The 19,496-nt window shown below is 35.9% G+C and overlaps 1 protein-coding gene across 6 annotated transcripts in view; it reads left to right on the top strand.

Annotated features, from left to right (window-relative positions):
• The window catches only part of PIBF1 (progesterone immunomodulatory binding factor 1), a 112,198-nt gene that overhangs the window by 83,405 nt on the left and 9,297 nt on the right, over positions 1-19,496 (top strand). For 5 of the 6 annotated variants that reach the window (XM_017828613.1, XM_017828612.1, XM_017828616.1 and 2 more), the window contains one exon: positions 6,712-6,796. The exons of the other annotated variant lie outside the window; for it this stretch is intronic. In XM_017828613.1, coding sequence (XP_017684102.1) covers positions 6,712-6,796 — 85 coding nt within the window. The remainder of the gene's footprint in view (positions 1-6,711; positions 6,797-19,496) is intronic. 6 annotated transcript variants of the gene reach the window in all.

Here is a 19,496-nt window from a genome sequence, read left to right as displayed (position 1 = left end):
CCCACTATTCCTAACCCTCTTAGTTTATTAAACAGCATTTTGTTGCTTTGTGTGTGGAATATTTTTGAGAGGATGAGTTCAGAGAATTAATGCTCCTCAAGGAGAGCCCTAAATTCTGCAGATAATGTTGGTGTTATTAGAAAAGCATTAGTGAAAACACTAAACATGGTTTATGAAGCCTGGTTTCTCTGTATCTCAGAGCTGAGGGAAAATTTTAATATTTGTAAGACCATTTAAAAAAAATTGTTCTTTCAACCATTACCTATAATTAATAGTTAATACTGCAATTCTGCAGAAGCCTTTCTAAGTTGAGGTTTAATTTGTGCTACAGTTACACAAAGTATGGGTTTTGTTTTAAATACAATAAATGCATTAGTTGTATTTCTAAAAAGCAATTTCACAAGTACCAGCTAACAGGAAAAGTGTTTGAATTCTTGTTTTCAGACTGATTTTTAAAAATACTAGTGATGTTTTTTAATATATTTTTTTAAATCTTATATATGAGTACCAGACTCTAGATAAATCAATGTTATATCAATATGCCTGCACCCTCATAATGAAGACCAAATACTTAGTTTTACCCTTACAGCTACCCTATGCTTGATCGTGATTTGCCTTCCTTTTTGTGTGCAGAATCTGTGGTGGAGGAATGTTCTTTTCGTGTTGTGTTTTTATGTCATCTGCTCATCAAGAAAGACGGTTCTGCATTATGTAAATCATGGATTCCCTAAGCAGAGGAGTCATAACTGTGTTATCAGTGCCAGTGTTCTCTATTACGTGTCACTTGAGTGTGGAGGGATCAGCAAGGACTAATTTACAAGTGAATTTACTTTTTTAGTCTTAATCCATAATTGGCTTCTGTACACAGTGATCACGGCCAATAATCTTTTTAGAACATACTCCTAGGGTGATTAGGTTCCAGCAGATTTCCAAGGATGATGAGTCAGTACTTTCTTGCAACCTTATAAATGTTTTGCAGCAACCTGCAATAATTTGTATTTCCGTGTCTTTTGAGAAGTTTGTTCGTTGCTACTGGATGTGAGCTTGATTCTATGATGGAATGGACCGTCCTGTTGAAATCAGCTCAAGAGGAAGGCAATTATGAGGAAGGCTATCTCTGACTGAAATCTCATTTTGGATGTTCTTGGGCCATATCTTTACCAATTTTTCACAAAATGACCTAAAGTCACTTATAATGTGGTCCCTTTACAGACAACAGGTGTGTTCAGGATTCTCCACCCTCATAATTCTATTAAAGTGTCATTTCTGACAGCAGTTATTTCTACAACAGGAATGGGACAGATTCAGGCAGACCATTTTGATATAATATTTTTGAGAAGTCCTGCAGATCCATCTAAGTTTCCTTTCAACATGGTCTTCAAAGTTCACTTCCACTGGAGGAGCTTACATGCCTTCATCGTTAAGTGTCATTACCTCTAGAGCTAAGGCTGTCTTTGAGACCCTCCGTATCAAAATGTCTTCCTCACTTGGAAGGACTGTCCAAATAATGCACAAGATTGCTTGTGTCAATAGCTGTCAAACTGAATCACAGAATGGTGTGGATTGGAAGGGACCTCTGAAGATCATCTAGTTCCACCCCTCTGCCATGGGTAAGGACACCTTCCACTTAGACCAGGTTGCCCAAAGCCCCATCCAGTTTCTCACTGAAAGGAAAGGAGTAGTCAAAATACTTACCAGACAGAATTAATCTCTTAAAGTACTATACCAGAACTGGAGATACTTTAGTGGCTTGCTGAGAAGTGTGTCTGTTCTGGACATCTTTCCCACAGCTCTGTGGGTCTTTAGCCGTACCTTCACTAGGAGCTGCAAGAGCTGTTGTGGTTGGGGTAAGTGCTTAGCTGAGCACCTGTCATAGCTGTTAGTTATTTGCATGAACAACTTAGGGACCCATTGCCAGGTTATTAAAGGTGTGGTGATGTCACTGCTTAGGTTCTGTGTGAAGACACAAGTGTATTACCACTCAAAGACAAAAGGAGAGGTTGTTTAGGGGTAATGGATGCTCTGTTAGGTGTTGCCCACACCTAATGTTCACTACCACTCTCATTCCCATACGCTTAGAATTCTCCCAGACAGGCCATGGGCTGTGCTGGCACTTGGCTTTGAAGAGAACTTGATGGCTCTGGAAGCAGAACAGTTGTGCACTGAGCCAATGCACCTGCATATATGTTTCAGATACAAAACCTCTGGTACTGAGTGACAGAGCATCTGCAGGGTAAATTTATAGGTGGTCCACATGTCTCAAAATATTCTGTTAAGTAACTTCTTATTATGTTAAACCACATAGCACTCTCATTAACAAAAGTAAATAGCACTGGTTAATAAGAGTAGTGCTATGTGTGAGGATGACTCCTTGCTACTATGAAGAAATCTCTCTAGCATACAGTTCTTTAGTCAGAAACAAAAATAACACATTTAGCATTCCTTTTGAAAAGAAATGCTTGTAACTGTCATGCTGTGGGAAAACAAATCTCTGAATTTCATTCTTATGTGTATAGTGAATAATTGTAGTTTTAGTACATAATTTTCTGCTAAAAACATCTAGGTTTATAAATAACTGGAGACATTAAACAGGACTTCACTCATAAAGAGAGGATATTTATTTTAAATGTAGTTACTTACTCAAATTTCTCAGTACCAGTGGCTGGTTTTAAAAGAGGTTCACTTACCCAAAAGCACTCCTCAAAAGCCTTAACTGTGTGGCAAATCTAGAAGACACATAAGGATTTCACTCACTAAGAAGCTTTGTACTGAAATGTTCCTTACGTAAACATTTTGGGTTCTCTAATTGCCATCCAAACATAAAACTTGGCATACAGTGTTAGATAAGTTTTTCCCATCACAGAGTGGCAATGAGCTTTTTATGAGAATATTACCATTCTGTGAAATATGTATCATTTATTCCAATGCTACTTCAGTTTACCTGAGAACTGGTCCAAGCAACATTTATAGAAATACATATTTTTCTCTACATTTTCTGACCTGTAATACTACTTTTAAAAAGTTGTTTGGATTTTTTTTTTTCAATTTGAAAAAGTAGTTTCAATTTGGACACTTCATGGATATTTTTTTTAATAAATTTTTTTAACCCTCCTGAAGCATTCCAATTAAAATCATTAAGCAATACTCTCCTAAATCCATTTTAAAATCTGAGATGTGGTCATTTTTATACCTCTCTTTCTAACTATGTGACTTAAAAACAAAATTTGACTTAGATTAATAATTAACCATCTGCTCCGAACTATTCATCTGTAATTGGCAGAGAAGGGGTAGCTTCACTATATGGCTATATTATATATTCCATTTCATGTACAAAACCTTCACATATACTATTTGTGTTTGATTTTTTTCAATGGTAATATTTGTATCTGAATATAAAATGCAAAAAAATAATTCAAGATTGGGCTATTCAACTTCATGCTGTAAGCGGAAATGAACAGAAAGGCACAATCCTTATTTCTTACAGCATTTGGAGTACACAGTTCAGTGAAAAAGAAACCTGCTTTTTTTTCAAACTGAATAGAAGTAATAATAAAACCCAGTGATGTATTAAACCATGTTTATTTAGTCTGGTCAGTATTCAGAATATCTAATAATAGAAGCTTCTGAACAGGATAGTAGCTAGTATATTTAAACTTAAGCATTAACATGATTTAATTGCCCAAATTGAAAAGGGTAGTCTGAAACTGGGAAATGTTAGTATCCATTCTCTAGAAAAATTATGTAACCTAAAAATGTCTTACTTGTAAAATCCAAGCTACTTTGGCTTTAGATCCTGAGTGAAGAAAACAAAACAAGCCAGTGGTTGCTATGAGCAATGTGTATGTATATGACAAGTATTTTGTGGTAAGTCCTGCATTCCTGGTACCTGGATTCATACCTGGTTAAGCTTTAAAAGCATGATGGAATGAAACTGAATATTCTCCCAGACATTTCAGTTTCTTCTAGAAAAGCACATAGAAAAAGCAGGAGCTGCACTGCTTTTCAGTTGGTGCTCCAACCTGTACTTTTGGGGCTACAGTTATAGCCCCACATCTCACAAAGGGCACCTTCTCCACATGCAGAGTGAGGCAATCAGTGACCAGGACCGTGGAACACAGCGTGGTCTACGCTCAGTCAAGAAGATCCTGTCTCTTCAGATCAAAGTTATAACTCCTGAGCTGCAGTGTGAGAAGCTGGTTTGTCTAGACTCATAGATTGTGGTTTCAGAATCACAGCAAGGCAGTTAAGGCCCTCCATCACCAAATGGAGCACTCTCATCCTTGCCTTCAGCTGTGGGTCTCCACTGTACATGGTAAATCCAGTTGTTTTGGTGATCCACGTGAAAAATAGCCTTTAAAAAGACTTTAACTTCCATCCAGATCGGTGAAAGGGCCTACTTAACATAGTCACAAATTTCGCAGTACCAACATGAAGAGCAGGTTACCAGAATGTGGTAAGGGAAGGATTATCTTTCAGCAACAGTGTTCACTTAGGTCATCTGAAAGTAATTGTAAAGCTGCTCTCTGATTTGTTGCACTGTCAGTTAAAACTGGATCAGGTTAAACTACTCTTTGATGAAAGTGTAAGGTAGTTTAAAGCTAGAACCTCTTTGCTGATGTCCAAGACGCTGGTTCAGAACATTTTTAAAACAGTGACTGAAATGGTCAGTCTTCTTCCGAAAAACAGAACTTTTGAAGGTATCTCTGCTTTACATAGTCATTACAGGTGTGAATATATTATCATTCTGTCTGGTAGCTGCTTTCTTGCTCTGTTACATGTATATATGCCTCTCTAGCAGTATTCTTTCAGAAGTACAGGATTTATTCCCTTCTATCTGCAATGATGAAAAAGCATAAGTATTGCAAAACTACTAAATCTAAAGTCTGCACATCCTTTGGGAATTCTATATTAGTATGTATGACAGAAAACACATCAAGTGCTACTAAATGTTATAGAGTCTATGTCCTATATTTGACTATAAACAAAGAAATTTAGAACTGCTTCACATGGATCAGTCATGTCATATAGTTTCAGAAGGTATAAGTAGAATAGGTTCTGTTCTGTAGATGAAATTGAACCTGAACATGAACTTCTGGTTAAGTCATAAACAGTGATGTTTATGCTTATTCAGTGTACTACCTAAGTGATTGAGAAACTTTTATTATTGCTTCTCTAATAAGTTTGCCAGCCTCTTGAAGGATTAGTTTATGTTCTTAGGAAATACAGAAATCCACAACAAAGTGACATACCAATAATTACAACACATGAACCCAGGAAAAAAGCAGTACAGCAATTTTGTCATGATTACAAATGTGACAGAAAAAAAAAATTTGAAAATATTAAAATATCTTTATAGCTTTTCATAAATGTTACTGCTTTCCTTTTAAATAACTGAAACAGCTTAGCAATTTGGCAAAAGCATACATTCTTTTTCTGAGAATTAATGAATGCCTAGAAGGAATTGACACTCATAATTTACAACACAGGGCTTGCAAGGAACAGCCAGAAAATCTCTGGGGCAAAGGAGGATGTTCCTTATTTGAAACAAGCGGATGATACATGGCCAATTAAAGATTGATTTATTTTGTTGATCATTTCTGGATCAAATACTGGAAATATTAAATAATCTGTGTTTACAACATATGTAATTACTCCATTCCATTTATAAAATTTTAATACATTTGCTTTTGAACTCCTGACCTGTATTCAGTATTACATATTTGCACTCCATATGCAGAATTGCATTTTTCATAGTTCTTGATTCATGTTACAGTTTATATTGCACAGCCTGTTTATTTAAGTCATGCTCATGGCATATATAACATTGGTCTTCCAAGAAAATCTCTGTGGCTATTTTAACAAACTAGATTATATGTATGCATGCATTAGTCTGAAGTTTATTGTTAGAAACTCAAGTTGGGGCTAAGTGTGAAAATACATTTAATTATAATAGAACTGCTACCTGGAATCACGATATGTATGCTAAACAGTTCAAATGTTCATATTCCATAACTACAAAACAAAAGAACAATTAGACTTAAACTTGACATTGTGCTAATAAAGCATGCCTTCATGCTAAAACAGTTTTCTTACTTGGTTCATAGGACAAATTTGATCCCATGCATTATCCTGGAATAAAAAATAATAAAAATACATTTACAATTTTCACAGAAACTACACAGCTAAAAGAGGGAGAGCTGGATGTTATTCTTCCTTCAATTTGCTATTTTCAGAATTCTAAATACAGTAGTATAAAAAGAGGTGATACTGAGAACAGTGTGTGTTGCTACTAGTGATGAATACAACAAAGAAATCCACATTTTGATATAGAAGTGTAGATATAAGGAGCCTTACTTTGCTTATAAAATAAGATCATTTTCCCTGGAAGAAACCAAGAGATAATTATAGAATATTCTGATAATTAAATTACCCTTCAGAGAAAAAAACAAAACAAAACCAAAACATTTTATGAAGGCTTTGAATAGTTTTTCTGTTTGACTAAAATAAGATTTTGTGTGTATCAGTACATTCAGGCCCATTTATAAAAATTTCAGTGCTTGAATATAGAAAAGGATCATTAGGTACAATTGCTCAAGCAGACTTTTATTGTTGCCAGTATTTAGCTTTAGAAAATGCATGTTTCAGCCAGAATACGAGATTAAAAGAGATTATCTGTTGCTATTACTGCATTTCCTATCCTCTTTTTACCAGTCTTTTAAATAAAGAAAAGACAGCTTTGCTGCGTGTCAAGAATCAAATGGCAGCAGATTTGGAGAGACTTCTAAATGACCGTGAGGTAATCTTCATCTTTTAGCATTACTACCATAAGTGCACTTCTTCTCTCCTGGGCCTTAAACCATGGAGAAAAAAATCGTTTTCCTTTGGTTTGATTTTTGGGGTTTTTTTGTCTGTGTCATTTTGAGAAACACAGGTGATTGTGTCTTTCAGGTACTGGAGAGGGTCTCAGTTGTACTCTCAGTTGCTAAATTCTCTCTGATGATTTAGTCTCTGTCCTTTTTTTTCTTTTGTATCCAACAGACATGCATTGCAACATGTTTAGAATTTTCAAGATAAAGATGATGAAATTGATACACTTGTAATCTGCAAGGCCTGTATGTGCCACAATATGCCCTAGGATCTCTTTGTGCTCCCCGATCCTTGCAACCAAAACCCGGACCAAAACATTGTGCAATTCATTTCCAATACATTAATTTGAATTTCTTTTCAAGTCCAAAACAGGGGTTGGGGAGAGGAAACAGGACAGTAGTTACACAGGTTTCATTCAGATAAGAGTCAGGATAATTTTTTATGTACTTACCTGACATGGTAAGAGAGGAGATAAGGAGATTCCTTTCAAGGAATCTACAACTCCCCAGAGATTGCATTAGCACTCATTCTATTACATTATTTTCATAGAAAACTGACTATCCATGCACCTCTTGAAGTCCTCTCACTGCACTTCCAAAATTGTTCTCCATCATCTACTTTTCATGCTATTCCCCACATTCCATTCAGTAAACCAAAACTCATGTCATCAATTGGTCCAAACCAGTTTGTCTCTCCTGACCACTTAAAAAACTACTTTTTCTTAGCACCAAAACAAAATAATTTTACTGACAGCTGAGTCTGAGTCTCAACTTAAATGAAGACTGTTCTAATTCTGTTCCTTGAGTGCAGAACTCAAATGCGAAACAATCACCTAAAAGTAAAAAGAAAGCAAGTTCTTAAATCATGTCATTTCTTTTCTGAATTGCACTGCATGTTTGGCTGATACAATTTCCTCATAGAACAGTTTTTGCCATTAACTCTCCAAATTGATTGAAGTACATGTGAAGTTCCATGCATAAGAGATTAAAATAGTCAAGTTTCAGAAGAGAATAATTGAACATACTTCTCCAAACTGCAGGTGTCATTGACCTGGCAGGAACACCTGCAGGTGCATCAGAATTTATCATTCAATAGCTGTTATTTCTGATGTCTGTATCCACATGTATATTTAAATATTAAATTCAAGGCTGAAACAAAGGCAGATGTTTGGCTTGGGTTGGATTTGGGTTGGATTTTTTCATTTGGGTTTTTGGAGGGGGTTTTGTTGTTTCTTTGCTTATGTGAAATGCACTGGTCTCTATTAATGTAACTGCGACTGGAAAAAGGGAAAGATTGTACCCATCTTTAAAAAGGGTAGACAGGAGGACCCTGGGAACTACTGAACTGTCAGCCTCACCCCGTCCCTGGGAAAATCTTGGAACAGATCCTCCTAGAAGCTCTGCTAAGGCATGTGGAGGACAGGGAGGTGATTTGAGACAGCCAGCATGGCTTCACCAAGGGCAAGTCCTGCCTGACCAACCTAGTGCCCTTCTGTGATGGAGTGACCACATCAGTGGACAAGGCCTTTGACATGGTCCCCCACAACATCCTTCTCTCTAAACTAATGAGAGATGGATTTGATGGGTGGACTGTTAAGTGGGTAAGGAATTGGTTGGAAGGTCGCATCCAGAGGACAGTGGTCAACAGCTCGAAGTCCTGATGGACATCAGTGACAAGTGGTGTTCCTCAAGGAGTCTGTAATGGGACCAGTGTTATTATTTAGTATTTTCATTAATGACAGAGACAGATCAAGTGCACCCTCAGCACTAAGCTGAGGGGTGCAACTGACACACCTGAAGGATGGGATGCCATCCAGAGGGACCTGGACAAACAAGTGGACCCATGGGAATCTCATGGGGTTTAACAAGAGCAAGTGCAAGGTGCTGCTGCTGGATTGGGACAACCCCTGCTATCAGTACAGTCTGGGGAGGATGAACAGATTGAGAGCAGCCCTGCTGAGAAGGACTTGGGATTGCTGGTGGATGAGAGGCTGGACGTGAGCCAGCAGTGTGTGCTCGCAGCCCAGAAAGGCAACCATGTCCTGTGCTGCATCAAAAGCAGCGTGGCCAGCAGGGCGAGGAAGAGGATTCTGCCCCTCTATTGCACCCTGGTGAGACCCCATCTGGAGCACTGCATCCAGCTCTGGGGTCCCCAGCATAGGAAGGACATTGACCTGTTGGAACAAGTCCAGAGGAAGGACACCAAGATGATCAGAGGGCTGGAGCAGCTTTCCTATAAGGAAAGGCTGAGAGAACTGGGATTGTTTGGCCTGGGAAAGAGAAGGTTTCAGGGTGACCTAATTGTGGCCTTCCAGTACCTGAAAGAAGCCAGCAAGAAAGATGGAGAGAGATTTTTCACAAGGGCATGTAGTGATAGGATAAGGGGGAATGGTTTCAAACTGAGAGGAGGTTTAGATTAGTTACTGGAAGAAATTAATTTCTGTGAGGGTGGTGAGGACTGGAACAGTTTGCCCAGAGAGGTTATGGATACCCCATCCCTGGAAGTGTGATGGCCAGGTTGGATGGGGCTTTGAGCATTCTGGTCTCCCCTTGCCCATGGCCAGGGGCTTGGAACTAGATGGTCCCTTCCAGCCCAAACCATTTTGTGATTTAAACATTTCTAGATAATTTCTAAGCCTTATTATTCATGCTTTATCATATTCTTGTATTAATTATATGAAAAATACTGTGAGGAAACATAATTCTGTAAAAATGTAGTGGATTTTCTATGATAGGCTCTTAGCAGGCTGATTTCAAATTAATTTCTTTCAAAGTTTCCTGTTCCTAGTCCTTTTCTCCCAAGTAGGGCTGCTGCCAAATAGTTATGTTCTCAAAGTAGTTACGCCTTGGGTTCCTCATTTTAGTAGTGTCATTGACATGCATTGCAGCTAATTACAAACAGTAGAAAATTATAAAGAAAGGTAAAATTTAGTAATGTTTTCTAAGAAAGCTGTAAAAGTTCTAACTCAAAGGTGTGCAACATTGTTTACATCCAAACAACATTAGTCCCTATAAGTACCGTCGTAATCTCTTCCTAATATGCAGCAGTTTGCTTCTTTGTGTCATTTCACCACTTAAGATTTTCAAACAGTGCAAAATTATCAGGAAGGGCTTGATTAAAAAAGAAAGTAAATACTTGAGTCTGAAACAGACTTTATCTTTGATGTTCCTCTTACCCTGAATGTTTGAATTGAGCAAATATTTCCAAAATTATTACTGTTTTCTCAAATTTCTTTTTACATCTGTTAAAAATAGGCCACATTAGTCATACTGGTTTTGCCAAACAGTGATAATGGTTTTTAAAGACACCTATGCAGAAAAGGATATAAACACTAAAAAATAAACACTAGAAGTCTCATATTTGAGGGAAGAAAATTACAAAATGCCAGTACTATGCACAAAAATAACACCTAAGAAACAAAAAATAAGCTAAAATTGTTTCCAGAAAATGTGTGAAAATAACAAATAGCTTTTTGTTTGTGTGTGTATGTTTAAATTCTGTCATTTCTGTTTATTCCTAGTGCAGCCTTTTATTTTTTACTTTTAATACGTACTTCTTCCATTAGTTTTACAGTCTTTGAATTTCTCTAAAAGGCAATGCTTTGAAATTTCATGCTTTGAAATCTTTGTACAGGATAGGGCAACTTAGTTTGTAGTGAGTTAGTCTTCAATTATATTTTTTTGTCATCATAATAAAAAAGTTAAATTTTCTTATCTTGAGTTAGTAAAGAGTTAACTGCTTTTAAACAAGGTGTGTGTTTTTAAATAAAAGTGATATGCAACCTGTAAATACAGATTTATGCAATTGGAAAAAAAATATGAATTATGGGTTTATGTGTTGTGTTCATGCTATCATGTAAAATGGTTACTATCTGTCTCGTTTAGTCATTGCACATACTAAGCTGTCATGTCTTGTTAGGAATTATCTTGTTGCCTTCATGTTTGCAAGTAGAACATTAGAATTCTTGAATAGATAAACCCAAGATATTCATATTTAACATAAAATGAAGTTTAGGTATGTTAAAAGTACAAGGAAAATGCCAGAACAATGTTAGTGCTGTCTTCCAACATGTTTCAATAAGTGTACAGTTTTGACTTAAGGTATTCCAGCCTGTGTGGTCTCAGAATGTATTAACTCTTTTTAATGCAATGTTAGAGTTTGAGGGATTGGGGTTTTTTATTTCTATCTTTTTGTGATATCAGCTGGATTCGTAATGTTGCTTTGGAGGCAATTATAGCATTTTATACACTTTTTAAAAAAAGAACTTACATTCATGTTTAATCTTACTTCTCTTTTCACAGATTTTAATTTTGGAAGAAAAAAGTTAAACTTTGAATCTTGAAAGAATTTATATAGGACTCTTACATGAGCTCTTTTATTACAGGAAAAATGTAATAAAATAGCTCATTATTTAAAATTATGTAGACATCTAATTTGATGATGATTATTATATTTTGCTGTGGGAAATCAAAGTGAAAACTAGTCACTATACAAAGTCTTTGAAGTTTGTGTCCACCCATGAAGAAGAATAATGGAAGCTTTTATTTTTTTCAGCTATATTCTTGTCCTGCTACTTCCTTTTTTCCTGAATTAATTATTAAATGAACATGGAAAACTTTTTAATCCAGCTTTTCATTTAGATCACTGAGAATCAGCTGGTAGGATAAAATTTCTTGTCTTCTTCATATAGATAAATGCAAACTTTCCTATTTGAGAGGGAGCTCAATGGCATTATCTTGAATGATCAGTATCCAGGATCATGTTGAGATTATGTTCTTAGAGGTTCATAATAAAGCCTTCCCTGTGCCCATCTCTGAAGGAACTGGGGTATGCAGTATCCTGGTGCCATTTGTAAGTCCCTTCATGCAAGACAGCAAGTACAGTTAGTACAGCCAAATTTTTCAGTTGATTTTAGAATAAGATATTTTATACGTTTTGCAAGATATTATTTGTTTTTCCAGATTCATCAGAAGAGCATAAAACATTGTTTGGAGGAACAATGGAGTCTCCCATTAATAAGATTCTAGTAAACAGGGTGGGGTTTTTTTTAAAAAAGAGTATTTCAAATCCAGATTAATTTTTTTTAGCATTATTATTTGTAGTCTGTGTTCTCTTTTTAATCAGCTGAACTTTACACTTTTGACCCTCTAACTAGGATAACCAAACCACACCAAAAACCCCCCTAAGTTGTAGTCTTGATTCTTCCCACTAACTAACTAACTGCATCTCTTATCCCACAGTTGGACTTTGTTGCCCTAGAGTCTTTGTACAGTCAGGGAAGCACAGGTAGAGAAGGATGTTCCTTAAAAGCATAAATCTAGATGAAATTATACTTTATGCATGAGTTGACCGCATAGCTATAACACTGCCTTACCTCTTTACTCCTGATTCTCCTCCTACCTCCTCCTCTTGCACAAGCTCTGACACATCTCTAATGCTGCACTGGGACCATTCAAATCACTGAACAGAAACCTAACCTGGCCAAAAAAAGAAAACTACGAAATGTCTGACTGTTAGGTTAGCAATTTGAATCACCTTTGGAAAGAGTCCAGCAAGGAAAAAAGCAAGTAAAAATATTTATGTGTCAGTATTACTTACCTGTGATAAAGAGGGCATTTTGTGTCCAAAACTGTTGAGTATAGCACACCAACTTCTGTGCCATCCTTTATCTGCATCCAAACTTTATCGTGTTGTGCACATAATGGGAATCTATAACTTAAAGGCACTGAAGTACAGTTCTCTGTTTAGTGCTAAAGTTAAGTGGGATGAATCTACTAAATCTTTTTTAGCTGAAGCTCTTGATCCATCATTCCTTTTATCTAGTTTGTTGCATTTTTTTTTCCTTCCAACAATCAGCCTTTGAGTTAAAGAAACATTTACCATGAGCTCTGTGATCTTGCCTTTCATGCTCGATGCAGTTGTTAGTATTTTGTAACATCAGAAGTGCAATTCTAGACTTTATCCATTGGCTTTCAAACTTCAGATGAAAACTTGGAAGGGCAGTCTGTCAGCACTCAGATGTTTGGCAAGAAGTTTTAGTAATAATTTCCTGAGGTTACATTTAAGAGGTTATAAATTTGCTATGCTTTGATGTATAGCATTGTAGTATTTCTTCAGATATTTAAGATGCAGATGTGTCATAGTAAAGAAAACTAATAACGTGCACAATTAAATCTATTTTAGCTTTTCCAATTCAAAGTCCGGAGTGTAGAAACTGACTTCTAAAATCTTGAAAATTAACAAACTGGTTTTTATATTTTTAATGTGGAGTTCATGATGAATTGGGATTTGGGGGGGGAAAAAAGCAGAGCAAGTAGAACAAATGGAGGGATTCTTTTTATGTTTTAAATAGAAATATTCTGGGAGACTTGAAAACAAAAAATGAGACAGTGGTATAAGAGACCACAATAGAAGACTTCAGTAGGTGTTCCTGCAAGTGCTAAGATCAGTTTCCATTTGTAGGAATATAAGGGACTTAATTTACATTATCTATTTTTTTTAACTGCTTGAAATCACCAGTATCTGATGTCTCGCAATATGGTAATTTTCAACCTATAAAAGTAAAACTAATACTGTGAAACTATCGTAGTAAGAAATAAAAGGGTAAAAATTAGGACATAAATGGTGCAAATTAGGGCTGTTTACAATAGTCATTAATTTCCTTTAACACAATTGTTTATGCAGACATTAATATTTATCAGCACATGAATATTAAATACTGGTTAAAAAGATATGACAACCTGCGGATATTTTATCTCCTTTACACATCTGTGCACTCATAGTGCACTAGCAGCTGTGCATACAAGTGATAGAATGTAAACTTGCTGAACTAGTCACCTGCCTTATTGACACATTCATGTGTTACTGCGCCAAAGCTCTTCAGCTGAAGTTAGCAACCAGAAACCAGGCTCTGGCTGTCTGCTAGGGGACAAAGTAGAAAACATGTACTAGTACTTTAAATAAACTTATTTGATATCAATCAGTTAAATGGATACAGACATATGAGGTTTGATTGCTTTTTGTTTACTTAAGGCCAGTTAGCTTATGTCAGTAAATTGTCGTGTCACTCAAATTGAGTGTTAAATCTGTCTCAATATGTGTACGTGAATTGGTAGGAATCTTTGAACAGATTGGGTTAAAATTTATTTTGGTTAGCCTTTGAAAGCTTCTATTTAAAACATATTAAAGTATAAAAAAACTCTCACTGAACTGTTGTTGCTGAAAATACCAGGTTAATATTAAAATGCTAATTGCCTAAGTGACTACTATGTTGAACTTATTTTCCAATTGCCAGGTCAGAAACTTTCCACATCTGATGTGTAACTCACCATTTATGAGTAAATGTGATGTTTTTCCTCTACAACCTTGTAACTCTACCCCATTCCAGGTTTTCACACTTTCTTATCATTATGTCAAAATAATCCTGTTTAATAACTGAATATTTCTCTGGCCTTCACCACAGTAACTGCACACCTATCTCACAAATATTATACCCACAACTTAGAGCAGAAAACTATCCCTGTTTTGCAGAAGGAACAATCAAAATAAAAGAAGTGGTGCTTTGCCCAAATCTCCCCAGTTTGTGGTAGAGGTTAAGAGTTCATGTGTCCTAATGTAGTATCTTAATCACAGCCATTCTTTGTTTCTTACATATTTAAGTTCAAAAGCCTGAAAAGAAAATCTCCTTAATGTTTATTTTGCCTAACTAGACACAAATTAACTCTTTTCTCTAAGTCATCTTCTTATATTGGAACTGATTGCTATTTGTTTGTTTCACAAACAAATTACATTTTCACTTTGTTTCATTCTGAGAATTTACATTCACTTTTAATCCGTGTCTCCTGAAAAAGACCACTTTCCAAAGACCTGCAAGTCTATGAATAATTAAATCTTAAAAATTTAAAATATAAATTAAAAGAAAATGTTTTGAGCTGTAGAATGGATATTTTATATTTTTTGTGTCATATTTTCTGGGGGGAAAAAAAGATAAAATTCACAGCAGGCTGAAGGTCTCATGTGAATGAGATTGAAAGTCTAGTTTATCTTGTCCAAGCAAACAGAAGATCTGGTGTGGTGCAAGAAAAGGAGATAAACATAAGGCAACATTTTGTATGTAACAGATGTGCACAGAGAAAAAGACCAAACAGGTGAGAGAGAAAGGAGAAATTAAAAACAGAAAACAGTTGTTTCATTGTCTTTAAAATGTAGAAAATCTGACTTTTTTTTGTTTTTTAATAAATAGCTGCCAAATGCATTCTCCAGTTATGTTTAAGATTGGAGAGAGTCCACATGATCAAGCAGGAGGAATAGCTAATAATTAGTCCTGTTAGGATATGCATAGTTTGTTAATAACCCTAAGAGTTTTTTCAGAGCTTCTATAAACTATCAGGCTAAGGTTTCCAAGGATTTATGTAAATCTTTATGCATGTTAGACTTTAAACATGGCCATGTGAATTATCAGAATTCTGTGACATTGTTCACAGTGTCTGAGATTCTAGAATAGGCTCAAGTGATTGCATTCATCTCATGTCAGTATCCTGCACAAAACCCTAGTACTTCTCAATAGTTATCCCTTTATCTGGCCCACAAAAATGAAATGAAAGTCAGATGGTTTTATTCTTTTTGTCATCTTATGTGGAGAGGCAAGGTCTCTTGAATTATCTCTGCTCTACGTTACTTTGACCAATTACTCCTTTATTCCCATGTTTATCTTTTTTACTTTCACATTGCCTTTGGGACCTGCCCCTCACTGCTAAGTTTTCTGTGCCCAAAGTTTAATTCTGTCTCAGCAATGACCTTGAGAATTCCAGATGAGTTTTCAGCATTTCATTATTAGTCATACTTTAAAGTCTGGCTAATACTATCTTTAGCTGTAATTAAGTTATGCTGAAGAAGATTGACTAGGAATAACCTAGGACAGAAAGCCAATGTGTTGGATTTAGGAACCTGGAGAGTAGCAGCTGCCATCTGCGAAAAACAGAGGTAGAGAGAAGTTCAGACGCTCATAAAAAGCTTTGGAGTCATAAGGGGGAGGGCAGTACGTGTTAAACCAGGGATGGAAGCTTAGTGGATAAAAGGAGAAAAACGCTTTGTTAGAGGAGAGGGGAAGGAAGAGGTATCTGCAGGGGTTTGGAAGACACAAGTGAAAAGATGTGATTGGTAACAGGTGCCATCAAACAATCTCTATCGCTGCCTCTTCCCCCTCTTTTCTGTGTAAAAAGATTGTACACGATAATGTCAAAATTATTTGTGTTTCTAAAATGAACGACTTCCTGCTCATCTATGTGCTGCAACTTGTTTTATATAAAATAAATGCTGATGTACAATGCTTAGCTCTTTTTAAATGTTAAGCCAGAGAGTAATTATCATTTTTCTTATGCTACGTTTATGTTCCAAGATTCTAGTTTCTATTAATGTTCTGCATGTTTTCTAAGTAGATTACAGGGACATTTCTGCATCATAAGTAAGCCCCGGAGCTATTCTCGGCTTTAAGCTTGGAGAAACAAAGTGACATTTACATTGCTAGTCGAGTGTAGAGAAGTTCCTGGCTCATCTTTTACAAAGAAAAATACTTGCCTAAGCAGTATTTCTCATTTTTTTGTTATTTATTTTGTTTCTGTCAAGCTTTAATAAAAGATGAATTCCAAATAGTGCTGAATTTAGGAAAAGGGAGGACTTAACGGCCACGTACATTCGTTCTTTTCTTGGAGATGTGTTATTCAGAATGTGTTACTATTTTCATATGTATTCTTGAAAGAATTTTCTTTCCATTCACACTGAGCAGTTGTGTACTAAACAGGAAGTTTCATAGGGAAAATTCAACTTATGTATGGATTATAGGATGGAGTTGGCATGTGGATTTTAAATTACACAATTTTAAGAGAGCCAGAATCAGTTAAAGTGATAAATGTTTAAACAAGAAATTGTTAGCTGTTGATCAATTTGAAATTGTTCAGATTTTCTTAACATTTAATCAATGTTATACTCCTTTTTTCTGTATTGGCTATGAATATTTCTATCACATTCTGCCGCATCTAACTTTGTAAAAATTTTACTTTTATTCACTTTATGGTAGCATTTGAATATTACCAAGTGGAAAGTGATTTTAAATACTCTGTAAGAAATAACAAAGACATAGGGAGAACCAAACTAGAATATTACCTTCTCAGAAAATACAGTAACTTCTACATAATAATTTATGAAAATAAAGGCGTTTTGACATATTAGCATTTTAGCATCCAGTTTCTGTAAGCATACTTCCTAAAGAAAGCATTCATTTTATTAAACTTTAATTTGAGTAAATGAATATCACAATAGCTCAGATTAAAAAAATATTGGGGAAATTAGTTACAATTACAAATATGCTTCTGATTCTCAATACAAAAGTGAAAAAAAGTAAGAATTTAACATGCGAGTTCTGAATTATGAGGCAAATAATTTCCTGTTTTTGTTAAGTTAGGAAGATTTAACTGTTAAGAACAAATTCAAGACACAGCTGAAATAGGCAGAGATTTTTATGTGTCTAAAAAAACAGAAGCTGTTCACTGCAATGTCTGGGCCGTTTTATTGTTGACACAGTTCTAATGCATTCACCTTATAAAACTGCAAGTACTTTGTAGATCCATGTAGTCACAGATCTGTCAGTTCATTTTAAGTTTTTATATGCACTGGGATATAGAGAATTTGTGAATTAAGTGTAGTGCAGAGAAGCTATCAACATCCTGCATATGGTCTGGCATCTTTCCACCACCCAGTTATCAGGTTCATTTGTTTGATCAGGACATTTCATACTGTCTTCCAGTTCCCAGCTTTACAGTGTATATCCATGTGCCTAAGATGACCATATGTGCAATTCTTACACCAGAATTCTTGCTGACTTCTCATATTTCCAGGACAGCTGCAATTAGGATGCAACTATGTCAAATACACTCTGCCTTATTTGAAGGATTGAACCATGACTTGTGATGTTTTCTTAATTTCATAGACAGTTGTTAAAATCTTCTTCAAGCTCTGTTGTGCATGTACATTCTACTCCTGATAGGCACAAGCTCAAAGAGTTCCACTGTTGAACCTGAATTTGCACCAGTTGTGCCACTGCATCCAATCCATCTGCAGTCTTAAACAGTGGAATGGACTGACTTACCATTTGCTTTATTTTGCTGTCACATCAAAATGACACTTCCGTAGTGCCTGTCTCCTATTTCACATTTTGTCATCATTCATGTTACTGTCCAGTGTTGTTAAATGTGTGCTAATAGTCTTGGTCTTTTTTCCATTTTGAGCTAAAAAAGGGAGACATAATTCCAGGTTGTAGGCAATCTTCTGCAGTGTGTCTCTGGGAGAAATAAAACCCACGAAGAACAGTTCTAAAATAATGCTTTGTCTGAATTGTCAGTAGTTTTGAAGAGGAGACATTGTAGGTACTACTTTTTCTCAAGAGTCTCATTCCTTGATAATGACACATACGTCTCTCTTCTCTAGTGCACTCCAAAGTTCAAGTATCATACTCAAATTTTTTCTTCAAAGTGCTGTATACAAGTCATTGTGTATGTTGAAAGGTAGAATCAGGTTCTACTTCAGTCATCTAGCCTGTTTTCTCTAGAAATATGTTTACGCCAACAGTCTGTACAGAGAGCTTCGTTTGTTTACCTCTGTTTTAACTGGTGAACTCCAGTGCTATTAACAAGTACTGCCAGTGTAAAGATGATCTGAGAAGTTGTTTGTCAAGTGACAAAGTAGCAGAGATGGGTCTTGCCTAATTTTAAAAATCTGTAGTATAGATATCTGCATCTGGCAATCATCTGGTGATTTGTAGTCAGAAAAGAAAAACAGGCACTATTATGCCGTGATTTAACATATCTTCATTTAAAATGAGCAAAATTAATATTACCTTTGAATTTCTAACCAAAAGCTATATAGAGGGATCAGACAAGCTAGTTTGCCTAGGCTTAAGTATTATTACCTAAGATACCTAAAGGACAATGTGAGGAAATCCAACCACGTATCCAGTCACATGTTCCAAAGCCAAACTGCAACCAGAGTTCTCACAAAGATCCCTCTCCATCTTAGTATCAGTGATTAAGTGATACAACTTTATTTTTAACACACCTTTATTTTCACAGAAAGTTACAGTAGGAGTGTAAGGGGGATCCAAGTAAGGAAATGCACAGGTCTTCATAGAGGGCAATATCCTTAGTATTTTCACTACCATCACCTGATATGCCCATCAAGCTTGACCCTAGTGAACACCTTGAAGATGGTTACTTCTGAACCACCTTGCCCTGCCCTTTTCCATATTAAGATCACTTTCTCTCAAGAAGGAGTTATAGGAAGTATAAAAGGGTTTTTTTCTCTGAATCTCTCTATGAACACTTGTGTATTGAACAGAACTTTTAATTCTTGAGAGACTTGAGAAATCATTCTGAAATAACCTTTATAGGACACTACCAAATGGATAGAGCATTCTTAAGTGCTGGTTTAGGTTTCTCAAATCAGTATTCTTTAATATACCCATAGCCTCATTTTCTGAACTCTGCTTTTCCCTGTGCAGACTTGTTTGAAGACTACAATAGCTGCCTAAATGGGAGGATATGTGCATGTGAAGACAGATTTCACTGACTTGCCACGAA

This window comes from Lepidothrix coronata, unplaced genomic scaffold (assembly GCF_001604755.1).
Source record: "Lepidothrix coronata isolate B3197 unplaced genomic scaffold, Lepidothrix_coronata-1.0 Scaffold150, whole genome shotgun sequence".
Classification (NCBI taxonomy): Eukaryota; Metazoa; Chordata; class Aves; order Passeriformes; family Pipridae; genus Lepidothrix; species Lepidothrix coronata.
Note: the sequence above shows the minus strand (reverse complement) of the source record. Positions and strands in the feature narration are given on the sequence as shown.